Genomic DNA, 20,352 nt, shown 5'->3' on the forward strand with positions numbered 1-20,352 from the left:
ATATATATGTAAAATGGAATATTACTCAGCCATAAAAAAGAATACAATTTTGAGCAGAAGCAAGAATAATGACAATCTTTCTGCCTGTGAAACAAAAACCACATTTACATAAAGATAGACAAGAGCAGAGGGCTATATACCAGATGAAGGAACAAGATAAAACCCCAGAAAAACAACTAAATGAAGTGGAGATAGGCAGCCTTCCAGAAAAAGAATTCTGAATGATGATAGTGATGATGATCCAGGACCTCAGAAAAAGAATGGACGCAAAGATCGAGAAGATCCTAGAAGTGTTTAACAAAGATCTAGAAGAATTAAAGAACAAACAGAGATGAACAATAACTAAAATGAAAAATACACTAGAAGGAATCAATAGCAGAATAACTGAGGCAGAAGAACGGATAAGTAACCTGGACAACAGAATGGTGGAATTCACTGCTGCGGAGGAGAATAAAGAAAAAAGAATGAAAACAGCCTAAGACACCTCTGGGACAACATTAAACGCAAGAACATTTGCATTATAGGGGTGCCAGAAGGAGAAGAGAGAAAGAACCAGAGAAAATATTTGAAGAGAGGATACTCGAAAAATTCCCTAACATGGGAAAGGAAATAGCGACCAAACTCCAGGAAGCGCAGAGAGTTCCCTACAGGATAAACCCAAGGAGAAACAGGCTGAGACACATAGTAATCAAATTGGCAAAAATTAAAGACAAAGAAAAATTACTGAAAGTAGCAAGGGAAAAACGACAAACAACATACAAGGGAACTCCAATAAGGTTAACAGCTGATTTCTCAGGAGAAACTCTACAAGCCAGAAGGGAGTGGCATGATATACTTAAAGTGATGAAAGGGAAGAACCTACAACCAAGAGTACTCTACCCAGCAAGGGTGTCATTCAGATTTGATGGAGAAATCAAAAGCTTTACAGGTAAGCAAAAGCTAAGAGAATTCAGCACCACCAAACTGGCTCTACAACAAATGCTAAAGGAACTTCTCTAAGTGGGAAAAACAAGAGAAGAAAAGGACCTACAAAAACAAACCCAAAACAATTAAGAAAATGGTCATAGGAACATACATATTGATAATTACCTTAAACGTGAATGGATTAAATGCTCCAACCAAAAGACACAGGCTTGCTGAATGGATACAAAAACAAGACCCATATATATGCTGTCTACAAGAGACCCACTTCAGACCTAGGGACACATACAGACTGAAAGTGATGGGATAGAAAAAGATATTCCATGCAAATGGAAATCAAAAGAAAGCTGGAGTAGCAATACTCATATCCGATAAAACAGACTTTAAATTAAACAATGTTACAAGGGATGAGGGAGGACACTACATAATGATCAAGGGATCAATCCAAGAAGAAGATGTAACAATTATAAATATATATGCACCCAACATAGGAGCACCTCAATACATAAGGCAACTGTAACAGCTATAAAAGAGGAAATCAACAGTAACACAAAAATAGTGGGGGCCTTTAACACCTCACTTACATCAATGGACAGATCATCCAAACAGAAAATTAATAAGGAAACACAAGTGTTAAGTGACATAATAGATCAGATAGATTTAATTGATATTTATAGGACATTCCATCCAAAAACAGCAGATTACACTTTCTTCTCAAGTGTGCATGGAACATTCTCCAGGATAGATCATATCTTGGGTCACAAATCAAGCCTCAGTAAATTTAAGAAAATTGAAATCATATCAAGCAACATCAAAGAGGAAATCAAAAAATACCTAGAGACAAATGACAAAGAAAACACAATGATCCAAAACCTATGGGATGTGGCAAAAGCAATTCTAAGAGGGAAGTTTATAGCTATACAAGCCTACCTCAAGAAACAAGAAAAATTTGAAATAAAAAAACCTAACCTTACACCTAAAGGAACTCGAGAAAGAAGAACAAACAAAACCCAAAATTAGCGGAAGGAAAGAAATCATAAAGATCAGAGCAGAAATAAATGAAATCAAAACAAAGAAAACAATAGCAAAGATCAATAAAACTAAAAGCTGGTTCTTTGAGAAGATAAACAAAATTGATAAACCATTAGCCAGACTCATCAAGAAAAAGAGGGAGAGGACTCAAATCAATAAAATTAGAAATGAAAAAGGAGAAGTTAAAACAGACACCACAGAAACACAAAGCATCCTAAGAGACTACTACAAGCAACTCTATGCCAATAAAATGGACAACCTGGAAGAAATGGACAAATTCTTAGAAAGGTCTAACCTTCCAAGACTCATCCAGGAAGAAATAGAAAATATGAACACACCAATCACAAGTAATGAAATTGAAACTGACTAAAAATCATCCAACAAACAAAAGTCCAGGAGCAGATGGCTTCACAGGTGAATTCTATCAAACATTTAACGAGCTAACACCAATCCTTCTCAACCCCTTCCAAAAAATTGCAGAGGAAGGAACAGTCCCAAACTCATTCTATGAGGCCACCATCACCCTGATACCAAAACTAGACAAAGATACAACAAAAAAAAAAATTACAGACCAATATCACTGATGAATATAGATGCAAAAATCCTCAACAAAATACTAGCAAACAGAATCCAACAACACATTAAAAGGATCATACACCATGATCAAGTGGGATTTATCTCAGGGATGCAAGGATTCTTCAATAAATGGAAATTGATCAATGTGATACACCATATTAACAAATTGAAGAAGAAAAACCACATGATCATCCCAATAGATGCAGAAAAAGCTTTTGACAAAATTCAACACCGATTTATGATAAAAACTATGCACAAAGTGGGCACAGAGGGAAACTACCTCAACATAATAAAGGCCATATATGATAAACCCACAGCAAACATAATTCTCAATGGTGAAAAACTGAAAGCATTTCCTCTAACATTAGGAACAAGACAAGGAAGTCCATTCTCACCACTATTATTCAACATAGTTCTGGAAGTCCTAGCCATGGCAATCAGATAAGAAAAGGAAATAAAAGGAATACACACTGGAAAAGATGAAGTAAAACCATCACTGTTTGCAGATGACATGATACTATATAGATAGAATACTAAAGATGCCACCAGAAAACTACGGGAGCTAATCAATGAATTTGGTAAAGTTGCAGGATACAAAATTAATGTACAGAAAGCTCTTGCATTCCTATACACTAATGATGAAAACTCTGAAAGAGAAATTAAGGAAACACTCCCATTTACACACTGAGTACTATAAAAACAAACAATCCAATCCAAAAATGGGCAGACCTAAATAGACATTTCTCCAAAGAAGATATACAGACTGCCAACAAACACATGAAAGAATGCTCAACATCACTAATTATTAGAGAAATGCAAATCAAAAGTACAATGAGGCATCACCTCACACCAGTTAGAATGGGCATCATCAGAAAATCTACAAACAACAAGTGCTGGAGAGGATGTAGAGAAAAGGGCACCCTCTTGCAATGTTGGTGGGAATGTAAATTGATACAGCCACTATGGAGAACACTATGGAGGTTCCTTAAAAAACTAGAAACAGAATTACCATATGACCCAGCAATCCCACTACTGGGCATATACCCAGAGAACACCATAATTCAAAAAGACACATGCACCCAAATGTTCATTGCAGCTCTATTTACATAGCCAGGTCATGGAAGCAACCTAAATGCCCACTGACAGACGAATGGATGAATGAGATGTGGTACATATATACAATGGAATATTACTCAGCCATAAAAAGGAATGAAATTGGGTCATCTGTAGAGACGTGGATGGATCTAGAGACTGTCATAGAGAGTGAAGTAAGTCAGAAAGAGAAAAGCGAATATCGTATATTAATGCCTATATGTGCAACCCAGAAAAATGGTACAGATGAACTGGTCTGCAGGGCAGAAATAGAGACACAGATGTAGAGAACGTATGGACACCAAGGGGAGAAAGCGGTGGGGGGTGGGGGTGGGGGTGTGATGAATTGGGAGATTGGAATCGACATGTATACACTGATGTGTATAAAATGGATGACTAATAAGAACCTGCTGTATAAAAAATAAATGAAACTCAAAAATAAAAAAAAAGAATAAAATCTTATCATTTTCAACAATGTGGATGGACTTTGAGGGTATTATGTTAAGTGAAATAAGCCAGACAGAGAAAGAAAAATACTGTATGATATAACTTTTATGTGGAATCTAAAAACTAAAACAAACTGATGAATACAGCAAAAGTGAAACAGACTTACAGATATAGAGAACAAACTAGTGGTTACCAGTGGGGAGAGGGAAGTGCGGAGGGCATGAAAGCATTTAGGGGATTAAAGGTACAAACTATTAAGTATAAAATAAATAAGCTACAAGGATATATTGTACAACACAGGGAACGTAACCAATATTTTACAACTACAAATGCAGTATAACCTTTAAAATTGTGAACCACTATGTTGTATAACTATAACTTATATAATATTGTACTTATACTATATCTCAATTAAAAAAATAATGTTTAAGCACATGTTGAAATAAACATCAGATGTGAGGAAATATAAATATCTTAATATGTGCATGTTATCCAGATCATAGGATGATGTACAAACTTTTGCTCTTCATTTTGCTTATATTTACTTGACTCTAGCTCCATAATGAGTATGACTTTTTCTGTACTAAATCACTGATCAGTTTGAATAAATAAAAATTTTATATCATACAGAAACATGAAGAATTTGAAACCAACAAGAGGAAGTAGAAGAATATCATAAAATATAAATACATCAGAAATGTAATAAAAAGTCAATTAATAATATGCAAAATATAATTAATCTATATATATTTAAAGTACTACATTTTACTAGAAATCAAAAAAATGAGTTTAATTAATTAGATGCTATGCTTATAATTAATACAAGGCTATATAATTTGTTTTTTATAATATCCCACGCTGGAATCTTTTTTCAAAGAGTTACTTTTTCACATAGTTAGCAGGGATATATACTGTTATAGCATAGCCACAGGCAATTTGGCAACATGTATCAAGAGCTTTAAAATGACACAGAAAAATACTGCTTTAGGAATTTATACACAATTAGTTTACATATGTAAAAGACATTTTAATTTATACATAAACTTGGTAACAAGATAGATGTGGCAATTTAGATTCTTCCCTTTCTCTTTATCTGAATTTCTTATACAGGGATATATATTACATTTTAATTAATATTTTACTTCTAAATGCTATAAGTAACATTTGTGAAAAATACTTACTTGTAGGTTTCTATGGTTATTTCATCATCACGAATATCATTTTCCATGTCTATTTTACTTTGTTTAGCTTTGAATTTGACTTTTTCAAGATTTTCTACAGCTTCTTCATATTCTCCATGAATCTGTTTGTATAGTTCCATTACCTAGAAATAAAAATATGTGTGCTAATATATGCACTTAATGGCTAATTAAAATAATCAGACAAGAGAAAGATCAGAGAAGGGAGTTAAAGTAGTTGTTTTTTTTGTTTTGTTTTGTTCTATTCTTTTGCGGTACGTGGGCTTCTCACCGCTGTGGCCTCTCCCGTGGTGGAGAACAGGCTCCAGATGCGCAGGCTCAGCGGCCATGTCCCACGGGCCCAGCCGCTCCGCGGCATGTGGTACCCTCCCGAATCGGGGCACGAACCCGCGTCCCCTGCGTCGGCAGGCGGACTCCCAACCACTGCGCCATCAGGGAAGCCCCTAAAGTAGTTTTGATTTAGATTATAAACGTTCTTTATACCAATTTTCTTTCAATATTTAGTCTATTGTTTAGCACAGTAGCTTCAGGTTTCTTTTACCCTGAGAGGCATGAATATTAGAGATGTAGAAAAGTTACTGAAGAAAATGACTTTAATATTCCAGTTAACATGACCAAAATAAAATCATTATTTTTTTACCTACAAAAACTATGACTTTTTATTGTTCAAATATTGTAGAAAAATCAGAAAACGCAGATGAAAAAAGAAAATTTTATAAATTACCTATAATCTCACTCATGAATAACCATTACTATCTTAATGCAAGGGTCCAAAATATTCCATTTTTATTGTTTTCATTAATTATTAGATATCATAAACATACTCCCTTCTCTCTCCCGGTCTCTCTTCTCTATCAGACTAAAGGGAAAGGGTGGTTGTAGTGTTCATGGTTGGAAGGAATTCCAGTTCAGGATGTCCTGTTGGAAAGTTGGAGGGAGAGGAGTAGAACAAGGTACTAAGGAAGGAGCAGTCCTTTACCCAGGGGCCGAGTGGTGGATCTATATGAGGCAGTAGCCTCCCGAAAACAGCAGTAATTTTCATTAATTTTTATTTCATTGTATTAATTTTATTGTGATAAGAACATTTAACATGATTATCTTTTAACAAAATTTTAAGTGTACAACACAGTAAACTGTAGGCACTATGCTGTACAGCAGATCTCTAGAACTTACTCATCTCGCATAACTAAATCTTTATATCCATTGAAAAACAACTCTCCATTTCCCATCCCCAAGCCCCTACCAACCACCATTCTACTCTGTGCTTCTATGAGTGTGACTATTATAGATACCTCATGTAAGTGGAATCATGCAGTATTTATCTGTAACCTGCTTATTTACTTAGCACAATAATGTTTTCCAGGTTCCTCCATGTTGTCACATATGGAAGGCTTCCTTCTTTTTAAAGGCTGAACTATATTCCATTGTATACATATACCACATACATTTTAGAATTAGATTGTCAAGGTCCACAAAGAAACCTGTTGAGATTTTGTGACTATTTAATTTACAGATCAATTTGGAGCGAATGCTACAAAATTTAGCCTTCTAATACTTCTAATAATAATATGTAGCACTTTTAAATTTCTCTCAGTAATATTCAGTTTTCTGAATAGGGGCTTTGCATATCATTTGTTACATTTATTCCTAGATATGTTTTATTTTATGCTCTAACAAATGCTATTTTAAAATAAATTTTATTTTCAGATTTGTTGCTGGTATATAGTAATGTATGGATTTTAAAATTTTACCTTTGTATGCAACTGTAATTCATCTGTGGACTTGTCTAGATTTTATGTGTACATAATTACATAGTCTGTGCAGCAAAGGAAACCATCAACAAAACAAAAAGACAACCTACCGAATAGAAGATATTTGCAAATCATATAACCAATAAGGGGTTAATATCCAAAATATATAAAGAACTCATACAACTCAACAACAACAAACAACTCAATTTTAAAATGGGCAAAGGGGATAAACAACAAGGTCCTACTGTATAGCACAGGGAACTATATTCAATATCCTGTGATAAGCCATAATGGAAAAGAATATAAAAAAGAATGTATATGTATGTATAACTTAATCACTTTGCCATACACCAGAAATTAACATAACACTGTAAATCAACTATACTTCAATTTTTAAAAATGGGCAAAGGGGTTGAACAGACTTTTTTTTGGAGGGGGGGTGTCCTGCCATCCTGTTTCTTTTTTTAAAATTTTTATTGGGGTATAATTAATTTACAATGTTGTGTTAGTTTCAGGTGTACAGCAATAGACTTTTTTCCAAAGTAGACATACAGATGGCCAACAGGCACATACTTGAAAAGGTATTCAACATCACTAATTATTATGGAAATGAAAATAAAAACCACAATGAGATTTTACCACATGCCAATTAGAATGGTTATTATCAAAAAAGGAAGAAATAACAAGTGTTGAGAGGATGTGGAGAAACGGGAACCCTTGTGAACTGTTAGTGGGAATGCAGCCACTATGGAAAACAGTATGCAGATTCCTCAGAAAAATTAAGAATAGAACTAACATATGATCCAGCTATTCTGCTTCTGGGTATTAATCCAAAGAATATGAATACACTAATTTGAAAATATATATGCACCCCAATGTTCACTGCATCACTATTTACAATAGCCAAGATATGGAACAACCTAAGTGCCCATCAAGGGATGAATGGATGAAGAGATAAAGAGATGTGGTATATATATACACACATACACACACACATGTATATATATCTATAAAACGGATACTACTCAACCATAAAAAAAGAAAGAAATCTTGCCATTTGTGACAACATGGACGGTCCTTGAGGGTATTATGCTAAGTGAAGTAAGTCAGATGAAGAAAGACAAATATCATGTGATTTAACTCATATGTGAAACGTAAAAAACAAACAAAAAACTCCAAAATAAGTGAACAAACCAAACCAAACCAAAGAAACATGTAGATACAGAAAACAGAGTAGTGGTTACCAGAAGGGAAGGGGAGGGAGAAGTGGGTAAAGGGGGTCAACTGTATGGTGATGGATGGTTATCGTGTATACAGAAGAAGATATATCATGTTATAAACTTATATAAATATATAACATTTAAGAGAAGGCACAAGTAAATATCAGGAATGAAAAAGGAAAGCACTACATATTCTATAGACTATAGAAAAGATAAGAGGATACTAAGAAAGTCTTCCAACAAAATTTGAAATTGTGATGAAATGGACATATTCTTAGAAAACTACAACTAACCAAAATGGACACAGGAAGAAACAGAATAACTGAACAGTCTTATTGAGGAAACTGAATTTGTAATTAAAAACCTTTCCAAAACAAACAAGAAACAAAACTGGAAAACTTTAGCTAGATGGCTTCAATAGTAAATGCTAATTAATAATGTTAGTCTTTCGCACTCTTCTAGATAATAGGAAAAGAAGAAATACTCCCAAGTTACCTTTAAAAATCTAGCAAACCCTTAAAACCCAAACCTGACAAGGGCATTATTAAATAATTATATGACCTTCTTATTCATGAATTTAGATTTAAAACCCTAAACAAATAATTAGCAAATCAAGTCTAGCACCATGTAACATCTTAATAGAAAAAAAAAATTTAATTCTTCCCCTTTGAAACTGGGAATGTGACAATGATGCCAAATATTACTCCCTCTAGTCAGCATTGTAGTGGAGATCTCAGCCAGCAAAGGTCCTAGCCTTACTAAAGGCAATATAATACAGCAAAATGTATACAGATTTGGAAGGGGAGGACATAAAACTGTCCCTATGTGCCCATTAATTTCTAGAATAGCACAGATATTAGTAACCTCTACAAGATTTTCCTTTAGGCACAGGAAGGTAGGGGTAGAGACTTTGGCAGACAGCCAGGATTATACCAAGATGATGGGATAAGCAAACGAAGAGCTCAGGAAACACAATAGAATTTCTACTATCAAAGGAAGAAAAGCAATAAATAATGTCCTGTGTCCAATTTGTCCCATAGGTATTGCTGGGGTGGTGGTCTCAGTGTTGGGGGCATTGGTGATATCATAGGAGGCAAATTCATCTCCAAGGAAAGCTCTTGGACGGGCTCAGTGTGGGACTGGTACAACCTTCCCACATGGATACTCTCCTAGGTTGATGTTAATAATATTTTTGTGGCTCCACGGTGTTATGAGACTAAGCTGCTTGTTGAATTTGAAGGTCACGTTGAGCCTTTGAGCTTAGTTTGCAAGTAGCAATGTATTAAGGCTCAAGCACATTGGCTAGAGGTCTGTTGGGTTGCTTCAGCAGGCCTTTAGCCAGGACCTCAGTCAAGACAGCAGAATAAAACAAAACAAAACAAAGCTATATTACAAACAAAACACTATCTTACACTTCTCCAACCCTCTAGCGATCATGAATTTGCTTTCTATCTTTATGGATTTACCTATTCTGGATAATTCAGGTAAATGAAATCATATGTGATCTTTTGTACCTGGTTTCTTTTAGCATAATGCTTCAAGGCTTACCCATGTTGTGACATACATCAGTACTTCATTTCTTTTTATGGCTGAATAATATTCCATGGTGTGGATGTATTACATTTTGTTTAGTCATTCATCAGTTGAAGGGCACTGGATTGTTTCACCTTTGTCTGTTCTGAACAGTGCTGCTATGAACATTTACATACAAGGGTTTTTTATTTTTTATTTTTTTTTGCGATACGCGGGCCCCTCACTGCTGTGGCCTCTCCCGCCACAGAGCACAGGCTCCAGACGCGCAGGCTCAGCAGCCATGGCTCACAGGCCCAGCCGCTCCGCGGCACGTGGGATCCTCCCGGACCGGGGCACGAACCCGCGTCCCCTGCATCGGCAGGCGGACTCCCAACCACTGAGCCACCAGGGAAGCCCTTTTTGTTTGTTTTTTAACATCAGTTTCCAATTATTTGAGGGTACATACCTTGGAGTGGAGTTACTAAAGCATATGGTAATTCTGTTTTACTTTTTGAGGAAACAGCAAACTGTTTTCCACAATGGCTCTACCATTTTACATTCCCACCAGCAGAGTACCATGGTTCAAGTTTCTCCACATCCTCACCCAAACTGGTTATCTTACACTTTATTTTTAACTTTATCCTAATGGGTATGAGTGGTATCTCGTGGTTTTGGTTTGCATTTTCCTAATGACTAATGATGTTAAGCATCCATGTTTTCATGTGTTTGCTGCCCATTTCTATGTCTTTTGGAGCTATGTCTACTCAAGTCTTTTGCCCATTTTTAAATGGGGTGTTTGTCTTTTCTGGTTGTTGAATTATAAAAGTTCTTTATATATTCTGGATACTACACCTTTTGTAATATATAATTTGCAACATTTTCCCTCATTCTGTAGGTTGTCTTTTTACTTTTATGGTAGTGTACTGTGATGCACAAAAGGTTTTAATGTTGATGAAGTCCAATTTCTCTATATTTTCTTATGTCACTTATGCTTTTAGTGTCATATCTAAAAAAAACCATTTCCAAATTCAAGGTGATGAAGATTTACCCCTAAGTTTTCTTTTAAGAGTTTTATAGTTTTAGCTCTTACATGTAGAATTATGATCCATTTTTAATTAACGTGTGTATGTGCTGGGAAGTAGGGGTCTTAACTTTACTCTTTTGAATGCATGTGGATATCCAATGTCCCAGCACCATTTGTTGAAGAGACTACTCTTTCTCCACAAATGGTCTTGGCACCATTGTCAAAAGCAATTAACCATAGATAAATGGGTTTATTTCTGCAATCTCAATTCTACTCTCTACTTTTCTGTATTTATGCAAATGCCACTTTTTTTTGCTTCCTACAGCTTTGTGCTAAGTTTTAAAATCAGAAAGTGTGAGTTCTCTAAGGTGTCCTTCATTTCCAAGACTGTTATGGCTTTTTGGGATCCCATGCAATTCCGTATGAATATTAGAACAGGCTTTTCAATTTCTGCAAAAAGATCTTGAGACTTTGTCAGATATTGCATTTAATCTGAAGATAGCTTTGGGTACCACTGACATATTAACAATATTAAGTAAAATCCGTGAACACGGATTATCTTTCTATTTATTTAGGTCTAATTTAATTTATTTCAGCAAAATATTATAGTTTTTAGTGAACAAGTCTTGCACTTTATTGATTAAATTTAATCCTACTTTATCATTTTTAATGGTATTAAGTAGAACTGTTTTCTTAATTTTATTTTTGGATTGTTCAAAACTAGTATATGAAAATACAACTGAGTTTTGTGTGTTGAGCTTGCATCCTCCAACTTTACTAAACTTGTTTATTAGCTCTAATAGTTTTTTTTGTGAATTCTTCATGATTTTCTATATGTAAGATCATGTCCTCTGCAGATAGAGATAATTTTACTTCTTCCTTTACAATCTGGATGCCTTTTATTTATTTTTCTTGCCTATCTGCTTTATTAAAAGTCCATTGATTTAAATGTTAATCTCATCCAAAAAACTGCTTCACAGAAACATCTATAATAATGTCTGATCAAATACCTGGGCATCCTGGCCCAGCCAAGTTGACGCAAAAAATTAATCATCGCAGTGACTCTGATAAGCTCTACGCAAAGGTTGCTGTTTTCTTGATCTGCTAGAATGCATTTTCATATTTTCCTCCCATTACCAAGCATGGTCTTCCAGCTGCTCAACAACCCTGCTACCCCTGACTCAGAAATGCCTATGTCCACTATTGGGGAAAAACACACTAAAATAATAAAGGGATACCAATTCACAAACCTATTGACAAACTTTAAAGTATGACAATAAAAATGTTGACAAAAATGTGAGGTGGATCAGTTAGGACTGGGTTTGGCTATAGCAAAAATAAGTCAAAGAAACAAGATTATAGTTTATTTTTCTCTCCCAGAAATAGATACAAGGTATCTTCTGCCTTTCTATTCAGCCATTCTGGATCTGGGTTCCATTCCCAAGGTTGCTTTGTGCTATAAAATCGAATCAGAGCTGCAGCTATCATATCTGGGTTGCCGTAAGTTTAGGAGATGGCTAAGGGTGCTACTTCTGAGTGAGTCAGTCCATTTCAAGAAGCTTTCCTAAAAAAAACCCCTATATAACTCCTACCTACACCTTATTAGAAATACCATGAGTAAAGGCAATTTGAGGGATGACTTTTAGCCTGACACATTGCCATCCAACTAAATAAGGGGGCTATTATTAAGAAAAAATGATACTACTAGAATTCTTGTCCACAGTGGAGAAATGGGACGTCTCCAGCACTGCTACTACTTTAGGAATATAAGCTGTCAGAGACACTTTGGAGAGCAATGTGATTTTATCTAATGAAGTTGAAAATGTATATAACCCATGACTCAGTAGATACTCCACTAGATATACAGTCAAGAAAAATTCACAGGTACATAGAGAGGAACATGATCATGGCTGCTCATGTCAGTTACGTATTTTCATCAACAATGAAATTGATGACATTCTTTCTAAGTTTGATTTACGGCTTCAAATAATACCATAATGTGTTAAATCTCCAAAATCGTATTAGTAGACTACTAAGTATTATTAATATTCCTAAGTTTAAAAGTATGGGAAAAGTTTAAATGAATATCAATCAACTGTACTGTGTGTCACTTGATAATTCCTTTAGAAAATAAATAGCAGGTCAATTTTCAATGAGAATGAACCCTTGAAAGATATGTTAACTTCTTATAGTTGACATTTTTATAACTAAGAAACAATCTGTAAAATGCAAATCCATTCATTTATTCCTTTACCTCAGTTTTTTTCTGATAATATTCCTTCAGAGCTACAAGTTCCTGGTCTCGCTTTGTAAGCAGTAGAGGGCGATGTTTAATCATGTAGTCTACGTCTGCTTGAAGCTTTGCATTAGCTTCTTCTAATTTCTCCTTTTCCTCCTCCAAACGTTTTAGTCGATGAGTTTTATCTTCAAGGTGCCATCGTAGTTCTACAATATCTTTCAAATAGGCCTCGTGTTCTAGACATATGATGATAAAATAAAAAAGAAAATCAAATTTTAAAACAAAAGCTCCCGAAGGACATCTTTATTTGATAATAAATATGAAATATTTTAGTTTAAGAAATTACTTATCTGTGAATCTTACTAAATCTAAAATAAGTTACTATTTTATTTTATTTTTTGGCCATGCCGTATGGCATGCAGGATCCTAGTTCCCTGACCAGGAATGGAACTTGTGCCCCCTGCAGTGGAAGCATGGAGTCTTAGTCACTAGACCGCCAGGTAAGTCCCTAAAATAAGTTATTTTAGTATTGCACTAAAAATATATTGCTTTCTTCACTCACCATCAAAGGGATTAAACTATATAAAAATCACCTGAAAATTATAAAAATAACTCATATAAAATTAATATATGAAAAAAGTTTATCCACAAAAATAAAGATTATGTTGAAAACAGAATAATCTCACAACAGTAAAATTAAAACAAATTAAAACACACAGATTTAGTGATAAACCTGAGTTGTGCAAGGCCTATAGGAAGAAAATGACAAAATGCTATCAAACGATAGAAAAGAGAATTTGAATAAATGGATAAAAATTTTCTGTTCTGTATAAAAAAATTTGAAGTAATAAATATGGAAATTTCCCTCAAATAAAATAAATATAAATTATAAATTAAATTAAATGTCAATTAACAGACTAGGACAATTTTAGAGAAACTATATAAAATATTTCCTCCTTATGCTGTTAAATTTCTAAGGTTAGCCTAACCTTGAACTCTTGGAATAAAATTAGACTGGCTAGCTTGGGGCTCTTTTCATCTTTTTAAAAATAAACTTATTGATGGGTTTTGCTGTTGTATTCACTGAAGATACTTTGCATATATACTCGTGATTTGGGCTTATAATTTTCCATATTTGTACTGTCCTCGTCCAATTTGCTTTATAATTTATGCTAGCTTCTTATATCAGTTGTAGTTTCTTTTATTTCTGTTCTCTATGATCTTGTGGAAGTTTGAAATTGCATGTAAAGTTCTATTGCCCTAGTATGTATGTATATATGTACATATTTTGCAGGGAAGGATTTTTAGTTATTAAGTCAAAGGCATATATGTATATTTTGGTTATCTATTTATTCATCAATCCATTTTTCCTGTGAATTTATCCAGTTCCTCAAAATTTCAATAATATTCTAAGAGATTTGCTCTGAATATCTTCCTTATTATTAATCACTGCTACATTTTTAGATTCCATTTTAATTTCTAATTGGATTTATTCATATATTTTCTCTGTGTTCTTGATTAATTTTGCCACTGGTTTTCCATTTTTTTTTTATTATTCTTTTTTTATTGATCAACATGTAGTTCTGCATATCTTTGGAATTATATATATTTCATTATTTAACAATTGTGTAATTGGTTTTGTTTTTTTCTTTGTATTTATTTTACTTTTATTTTTCTAAATTCTGAAGTCATATATTTCAATAACTATGAATCCATCTTCTTTTCTGATATTATAAACGCTATTTATTTTCCTTTAAATAATAATTTAGCTTTTTTCACTCATGTGAAGATAATTTTAGTAAGATTTAATGATACAGTTCTAAATGTTTTCTAATTTCTTGAATTTGTGCAATATTTGACACCATTCCCTTTTACTTTGTTTATCCTAATTAGACAGTAACATTTGTGGGGTTTTTTTGCGGTACGCGGGCCTCTCACTGTTGTGACCTCTCCCGTTGCGGAGCACAGGCTCCGGACACAGGCTCAGTGGCCATGGCTCACGGGCCCAGCCACTCCGTGGCATGTGAGATCTTCCTGGACCGGGGCACGAACCCGTGTCCCCTGCATCGGCAGGCGGACTCTCAACCACTGCGCCACCAGGGAAGCCCGACAGTAGCATTTTTGTTTTAAAAAGTCAGTCACCATCTTGTTAAGTATTACCATCATTATCTCCATGCTGATCTTCTATTAGATATTCATCATACTTTCTCATCTTATACTCTATGCTTTTAAATATTTTATTTATATTTTCCTTCTCCTTGTGTACCTGCGATGCATTCTATTCAAATTCTTCCAAGTTTACAGATATTATTTTTCTCTTCCTTAGTCTAACAAACCATTTAACCAACCATTGTGTTATTAATTTTGAATAATATATTTTAATTTCTAGGAAGTCTTTTTTATTTCCACTTTTGCTTTCTTTAAAAAATAGTCTCTTAGTCCTTGCTTTTACTTTCAAACTTCTCTTTTTATTTCTTGAAACATAGTAAACATACTCATTTTATAATCCCATGTTCAATATCTGAAAACTTTTTGAGTAAGATTCTGCTGTTTTTACCAGCTCACACTCATTGAATTTGCATCTTTGTGTTTTATGATATTTGATATTGAACTATTTTTTATCTTGAAACCCTATCTGAGAAAGTTCCCTGATATCTAGATTGAATTTTCAATCTTCCAGAAAAAAATCTGTCTTTGCTCCTGAAGATGCCTAGCTTTATTACTACCAACCCACAGAACATTTAAATGACATTCTCCACTGTGTATTTTCAGATACACAGACAGCAGGAATTTCAGTCACAAATCCATTTGGATCAGTACATTAAGAATTCTTGGAATATTGTTTGCTTTCCTCTGCTAAGTGAAACAAGCAACTTTCTTTACTATTCAATCTGAGCAATAGGTTTATTCATGATTCACACTTATGCTGGGGATGGAAACCTTTGGATCCTCAGCTTCATGTAATGACTTCTTATTGGACTTGTCATTTGGGTGAGCCTTAGGCTTTCTCCTCAGTCTCCTATACCAAACAGATATATTAAAATGGGAAGCAAAGGATATTAGGGTTTCAGGGATTTCACCTAACACATTTACAGACACTGCACCTAACAAAAGCAGAATACACATTAATTTCAACCACACACAGAATATTCTCCAAGATAGATTAAATGCTAGGCAATTTTTATTCTAAATAATTTTAATGTGATTGAAATGTTTCTAAACACAAAAAATTAAATTAGAAATCGACAAAAAAAATTGGGGAAAAAATTTGAAAAATCCCCAAATATTTGCAAATTAAATAGCAACTTCTAAATAAATAATAGGTCCAAAAAGAAATCACAAAAGAATTTTAAAAATATTTTTTACCTAATTAAAAATAAACTCACAGCATATGAACATTTATGAAATGCAACTAACACAGTTCTTTTTTTTTGTTTTTGTTTTGTTGTTGTTGTTGTTGTTTTTGCGGTACACGGGTCTCTCACTGTTGTGGCCTCTCCCGTTGCGGAGCACAGGCTCCGGATGCACAGGCTTAGCGGCCATGGCTTACAGGCCCAGCTGCTCCGTGGCATGTGGGATCTTCCCGGACTGGAGCACGAACTTGCGTCCCCTGCCTCAGCAGGCGGACTCTCAACCACTGCACCACCAGGGAAGCCCTGACACAGTTCTTAAAAGTAAATTCAGTTCTTAAATACCTATTCTAGAAAAGAAGGTATCAAAAAAAAAAATCAACGCTTCTACTTCATGAAAAGAGAAATAGTAGGTTAAATTATTCCCAAAGCAAGCATGAGAAAGGGAATCAGAGAAGAAATCAATTATATCAAAGCTGAAAAACAATAGAGAAATCAAGAAAAGCAAAAATTGACTTTTTTAAAAGATCAACAAAATTGATGTAACTTTTGGTAGACCAAGAAAAATACAGAGAGAAAGTACAAATTACCATAATCAAGAATGAAAGAAATGTTGTCTCTACTGCTATTATAGAAATTAAAATTATAAGAGAATTTTAGGAACAAGATTAGGCCAGCAAATAAGACAACTAAAATGAAATGGACAAATTCCTTAGAAGACACAAATTATCAAAACTGACTCAAGAAGACAGAGAAAAGAGACCCAAAACCATTAAATAAATTGATTTAGCTATTAAAAATATGTTGACAACTTTGGACTTGGATGCCATGAATAGAATACTCATTAACTGGGCCCTGGATAGAAAAAGAATGACTTCAAAGAAATAAAAAAGCCAAACTTGAAACTTATGAAGATTTAGATATCAAAGTCAAGCTAAGAAATTAGTATGGTCTAATTTACTAGTCAAGAAACAATAAAACTTCTAGGATCCTAACAGAGGCAAAAAAGCAGTCAAAGGATTACTGACTTCCATAGAAAATATAATACAAACAGAGGAAGATGAGTTCACTATAAAATATGTAGAAACCACAGAAAAAACAACTCAGTATCAGGGAGAGTCATCAGAAGCAAGCTGTGACAGACCAAACTGTTGCTCACTACCTCCCCCTTGGATTAAAGGTAGCTTCTTGTCACACTCATTTGTGATTCAGACATGGTACTTATTTTGACTAAACGATGTGAATAACAGTGAAAGTATGCCAGTTTTGAGCTAACATCTTGAGGGGCATCCTATCTTTTTACTCACTATGTTGTACTCTCCTCACTTGCCACGTGAAAACCATGGCCCTCAGAGCTGCTAGCCAGTGAGAATGAGAGAAACATGAAGCTCACCTGAACCCAACACAGTCTTGAGTCAAGCCCATTAGATCTGCAGCCTGAAGAAATCCTCCCTAGCCAACACACAGACCCATGAGTGGGAAAAAAAAAAAAGATTATTGTTGTAAGCAACTGAGTTCCAAAGTGACTTGTTACAAATAATTGTTGTAGTAATAGCTGATTAATTCACATGACGAAACAATGTCAAAAAAACCAAAATCAGAATATTTAACATTCTATTAACTGTTCGGATCTTCCTCCATAGCAGAGGCACTCTTGTGAGCATTTATATGGGACACAATTATCTTCACATCCCATCCTTTTGAAACGTTAATCCCCAAAACTCTCATAGACTTCCTTCCACCGGTCTTACATTCATGTTCTTTCTAAGTCCCTGACCACTATGCAATCCCTTTTGCCACTTCCCATCTATACCTCAGGCCATTTCTTCTTCAAGGTGATTTTGCCCCCACCTTTTCCATACTGAGATTGTAATACAGTAGCTCCCCAAATTATATCAACGTACCATTCAAACCTTTCATAAACCAGGGCTGTGATTGTTTTTCTCTCCCATTAGATGGTCATAAGGAAGTACATGGAGCCATAAATGTAAGTTAAGGAAAAGACAGGGAATTTACAGAAGCAGGAACAACGGGAGTACCAGGGGAATCTGAGTCATTAGTTTATTTGTGCCTTCAGATGCTGCTTGGGTATAATATATGTATTCTTATTTTATAAGGAAACATTGCTATGCACATCCAATTTTTAAATTTATAGGTTCATACAGCACCTAATTCATGATGAAAAACTTATTTCTGGTTATCTTTTTTGGTAGGGAAAAGAAGAGGCACTTACTCTATTATTAGATGCATATCGAGTGCCAAGGGCTGTCATTTGGGAAAGGGGTGCAGTGACCAAGCAGAAAGGAAGTCAGAGGTACAATACCTCAGCCTTACTCTTCTCCATCATCTCCTATGGTCTCTTGCCCCTGATTTCCATTGGCTGAACCCAGAAGGAGGACAGAGTGCAAAATATATCTTTTATGCAGTCTATTATAAATCACCCTCATGGGCCACAAAACAAAAGTCACAAGCATGGGTGAGGTAGTTAGGGGGATGGATGGATCTGGAGGAGGAACCACAAGACATCTAGAAAGAAGTAAATTTCCGTAAAGTTACCCCCCCAAATTATCAAAACCTTTACACACATTGTACTTAATGGTAAGGCTGTTATGGAAATTACAAGTTTTTCCTGCCACGTATGCTAGAGACTTCGAGAATCTAAACAGACTGTAAAAATAAATAAATTTAGAGTTTGTAAACAAATTCAAAATATTTAGAGATTATATCCTAAATATATCAATATAATTGCAGCATATTCCTGAAAGCACATAAACTTTTCAGTAATATGTTACAAACAGAAGGCACTTAAGAAACACACAGTGATAATAAAGCTAAATTTCATTGCATACGTTAGCTACTTAAATAAAATAAAGCAGATGAACATAAATTTCAGATTTTTAAGTAGATCTTTACTAACATTGAATAAAAGGCAACTCAAACAATAAATTATAAGCAACGGCAAGGGTATACATCATCGTTCAAAATGCATTTATTAGGCTCCTAGAATGTGCAGGCATGTATCTCAATTTTATTTTGGTAAATCCTTAAGTAGAACTCCATATAGACCCCAAACTATAATATCTAAGCACTCTTATAAAGGGTATATGAGATTACATATAACTTGATTGGCAAAAAATTAAAGAAAATCAGCCCTCAACATTGACTTTCATTTTCTTGGGGTGGGGGTTAATTTATGTTTATTTTTATTTTTTTATAATTTTTTATTTACAATGTTGTGTTAGTTTCAGGTATACAGCAAAGTGAAATCAGTTATACATATACATATATCTCTTCTTTTTTGGACTCTTTTCCCATATAGGCCATTACAGGGTATTGAGTAGAGTTCCCCGTGCTATACAGTAGGTCCTTATTAGTTATCTGTTTTATATATAGTAGTGTATATGTCAATCCCAATCTTCCAATTTATCCCTCCCCTATGCCCGACTTTTCTACTACCATTGACAAGGAAGAGCCTCTCAAACAATTAGGAAAATGGCAGATGGCTCTCTGTGGATGTGAAAATGAATCCACTCAACAATCTACTGGGATCCCGATGACTATTCTGACCCTACTGCAGCCTCAGTTGCCTCTAAAACACCAATATATATGTATGTATGTACACACTTATAAATTATATACCTATGCTATTACATTAGTAGCATATGCACATCACAAATCCTATTCAAAAACCTTATGAATCAGAGCAAACTCACTCCAAGCCCAAATGAATTATTTATTTTTATGAACAGCTGTTGACACCAAATATTTTATAAAATACATTACTTTAAATGTCGGTAGAAAAAGGTCTACTGTTACCTGAGTTTTGCATAATTTTTATATAGTTAGCTCTTTAGTAAAGGGTGACAGAGAGCATAGACAAAGGTTGAATTAAATTTAGTCCCAGCCTAGGCTCTGGGCCCATTTTCTGCTTCCTGAGCTCTGAGCTCCAGAAGGGAGTGAACAAAGGGAGAGTTTAAGCTGTGAGCTTC

General features: G+C 34.6%; 1 protein-coding gene across 1 annotated transcript in view; it reads right to left on the reverse strand.

Moving 5' to 3' along the window:
• Window positions 1–20,352, reverse strand: part of CCDC178 (coiled-coil domain containing 178) — a 350,545-nt gene that overhangs the window by 293,139 nt on the left and 37,054 nt on the right. The window contains exons 7-8 of the mRNA XM_024757945.1: window positions 13,029–13,249; window positions 5,250–5,392 (exon numbers count right to left, since the gene is read on the reverse strand). Coding sequence (XP_024613713.1) covers window positions 5,250–5,392; window positions 13,029–13,249 — 364 coding nt within the window. The remainder of the gene's footprint in view (window positions 1–5,249; window positions 5,393–13,028; window positions 13,250–20,352) is intronic.

The sequence above is a fragment of the Neophocaena asiaeorientalis genome, unplaced genomic scaffold, assembly GCF_003031525.2.
Source record: "Neophocaena asiaeorientalis asiaeorientalis breed wild unplaced genomic scaffold, Neophocaena_asiaeorientalis_V1.1 scaffold126, whole genome shotgun sequence".
NCBI lineage: Eukaryota > Metazoa > Chordata > Mammalia > Artiodactyla > Phocoenidae > Neophocaena > Neophocaena asiaeorientalis.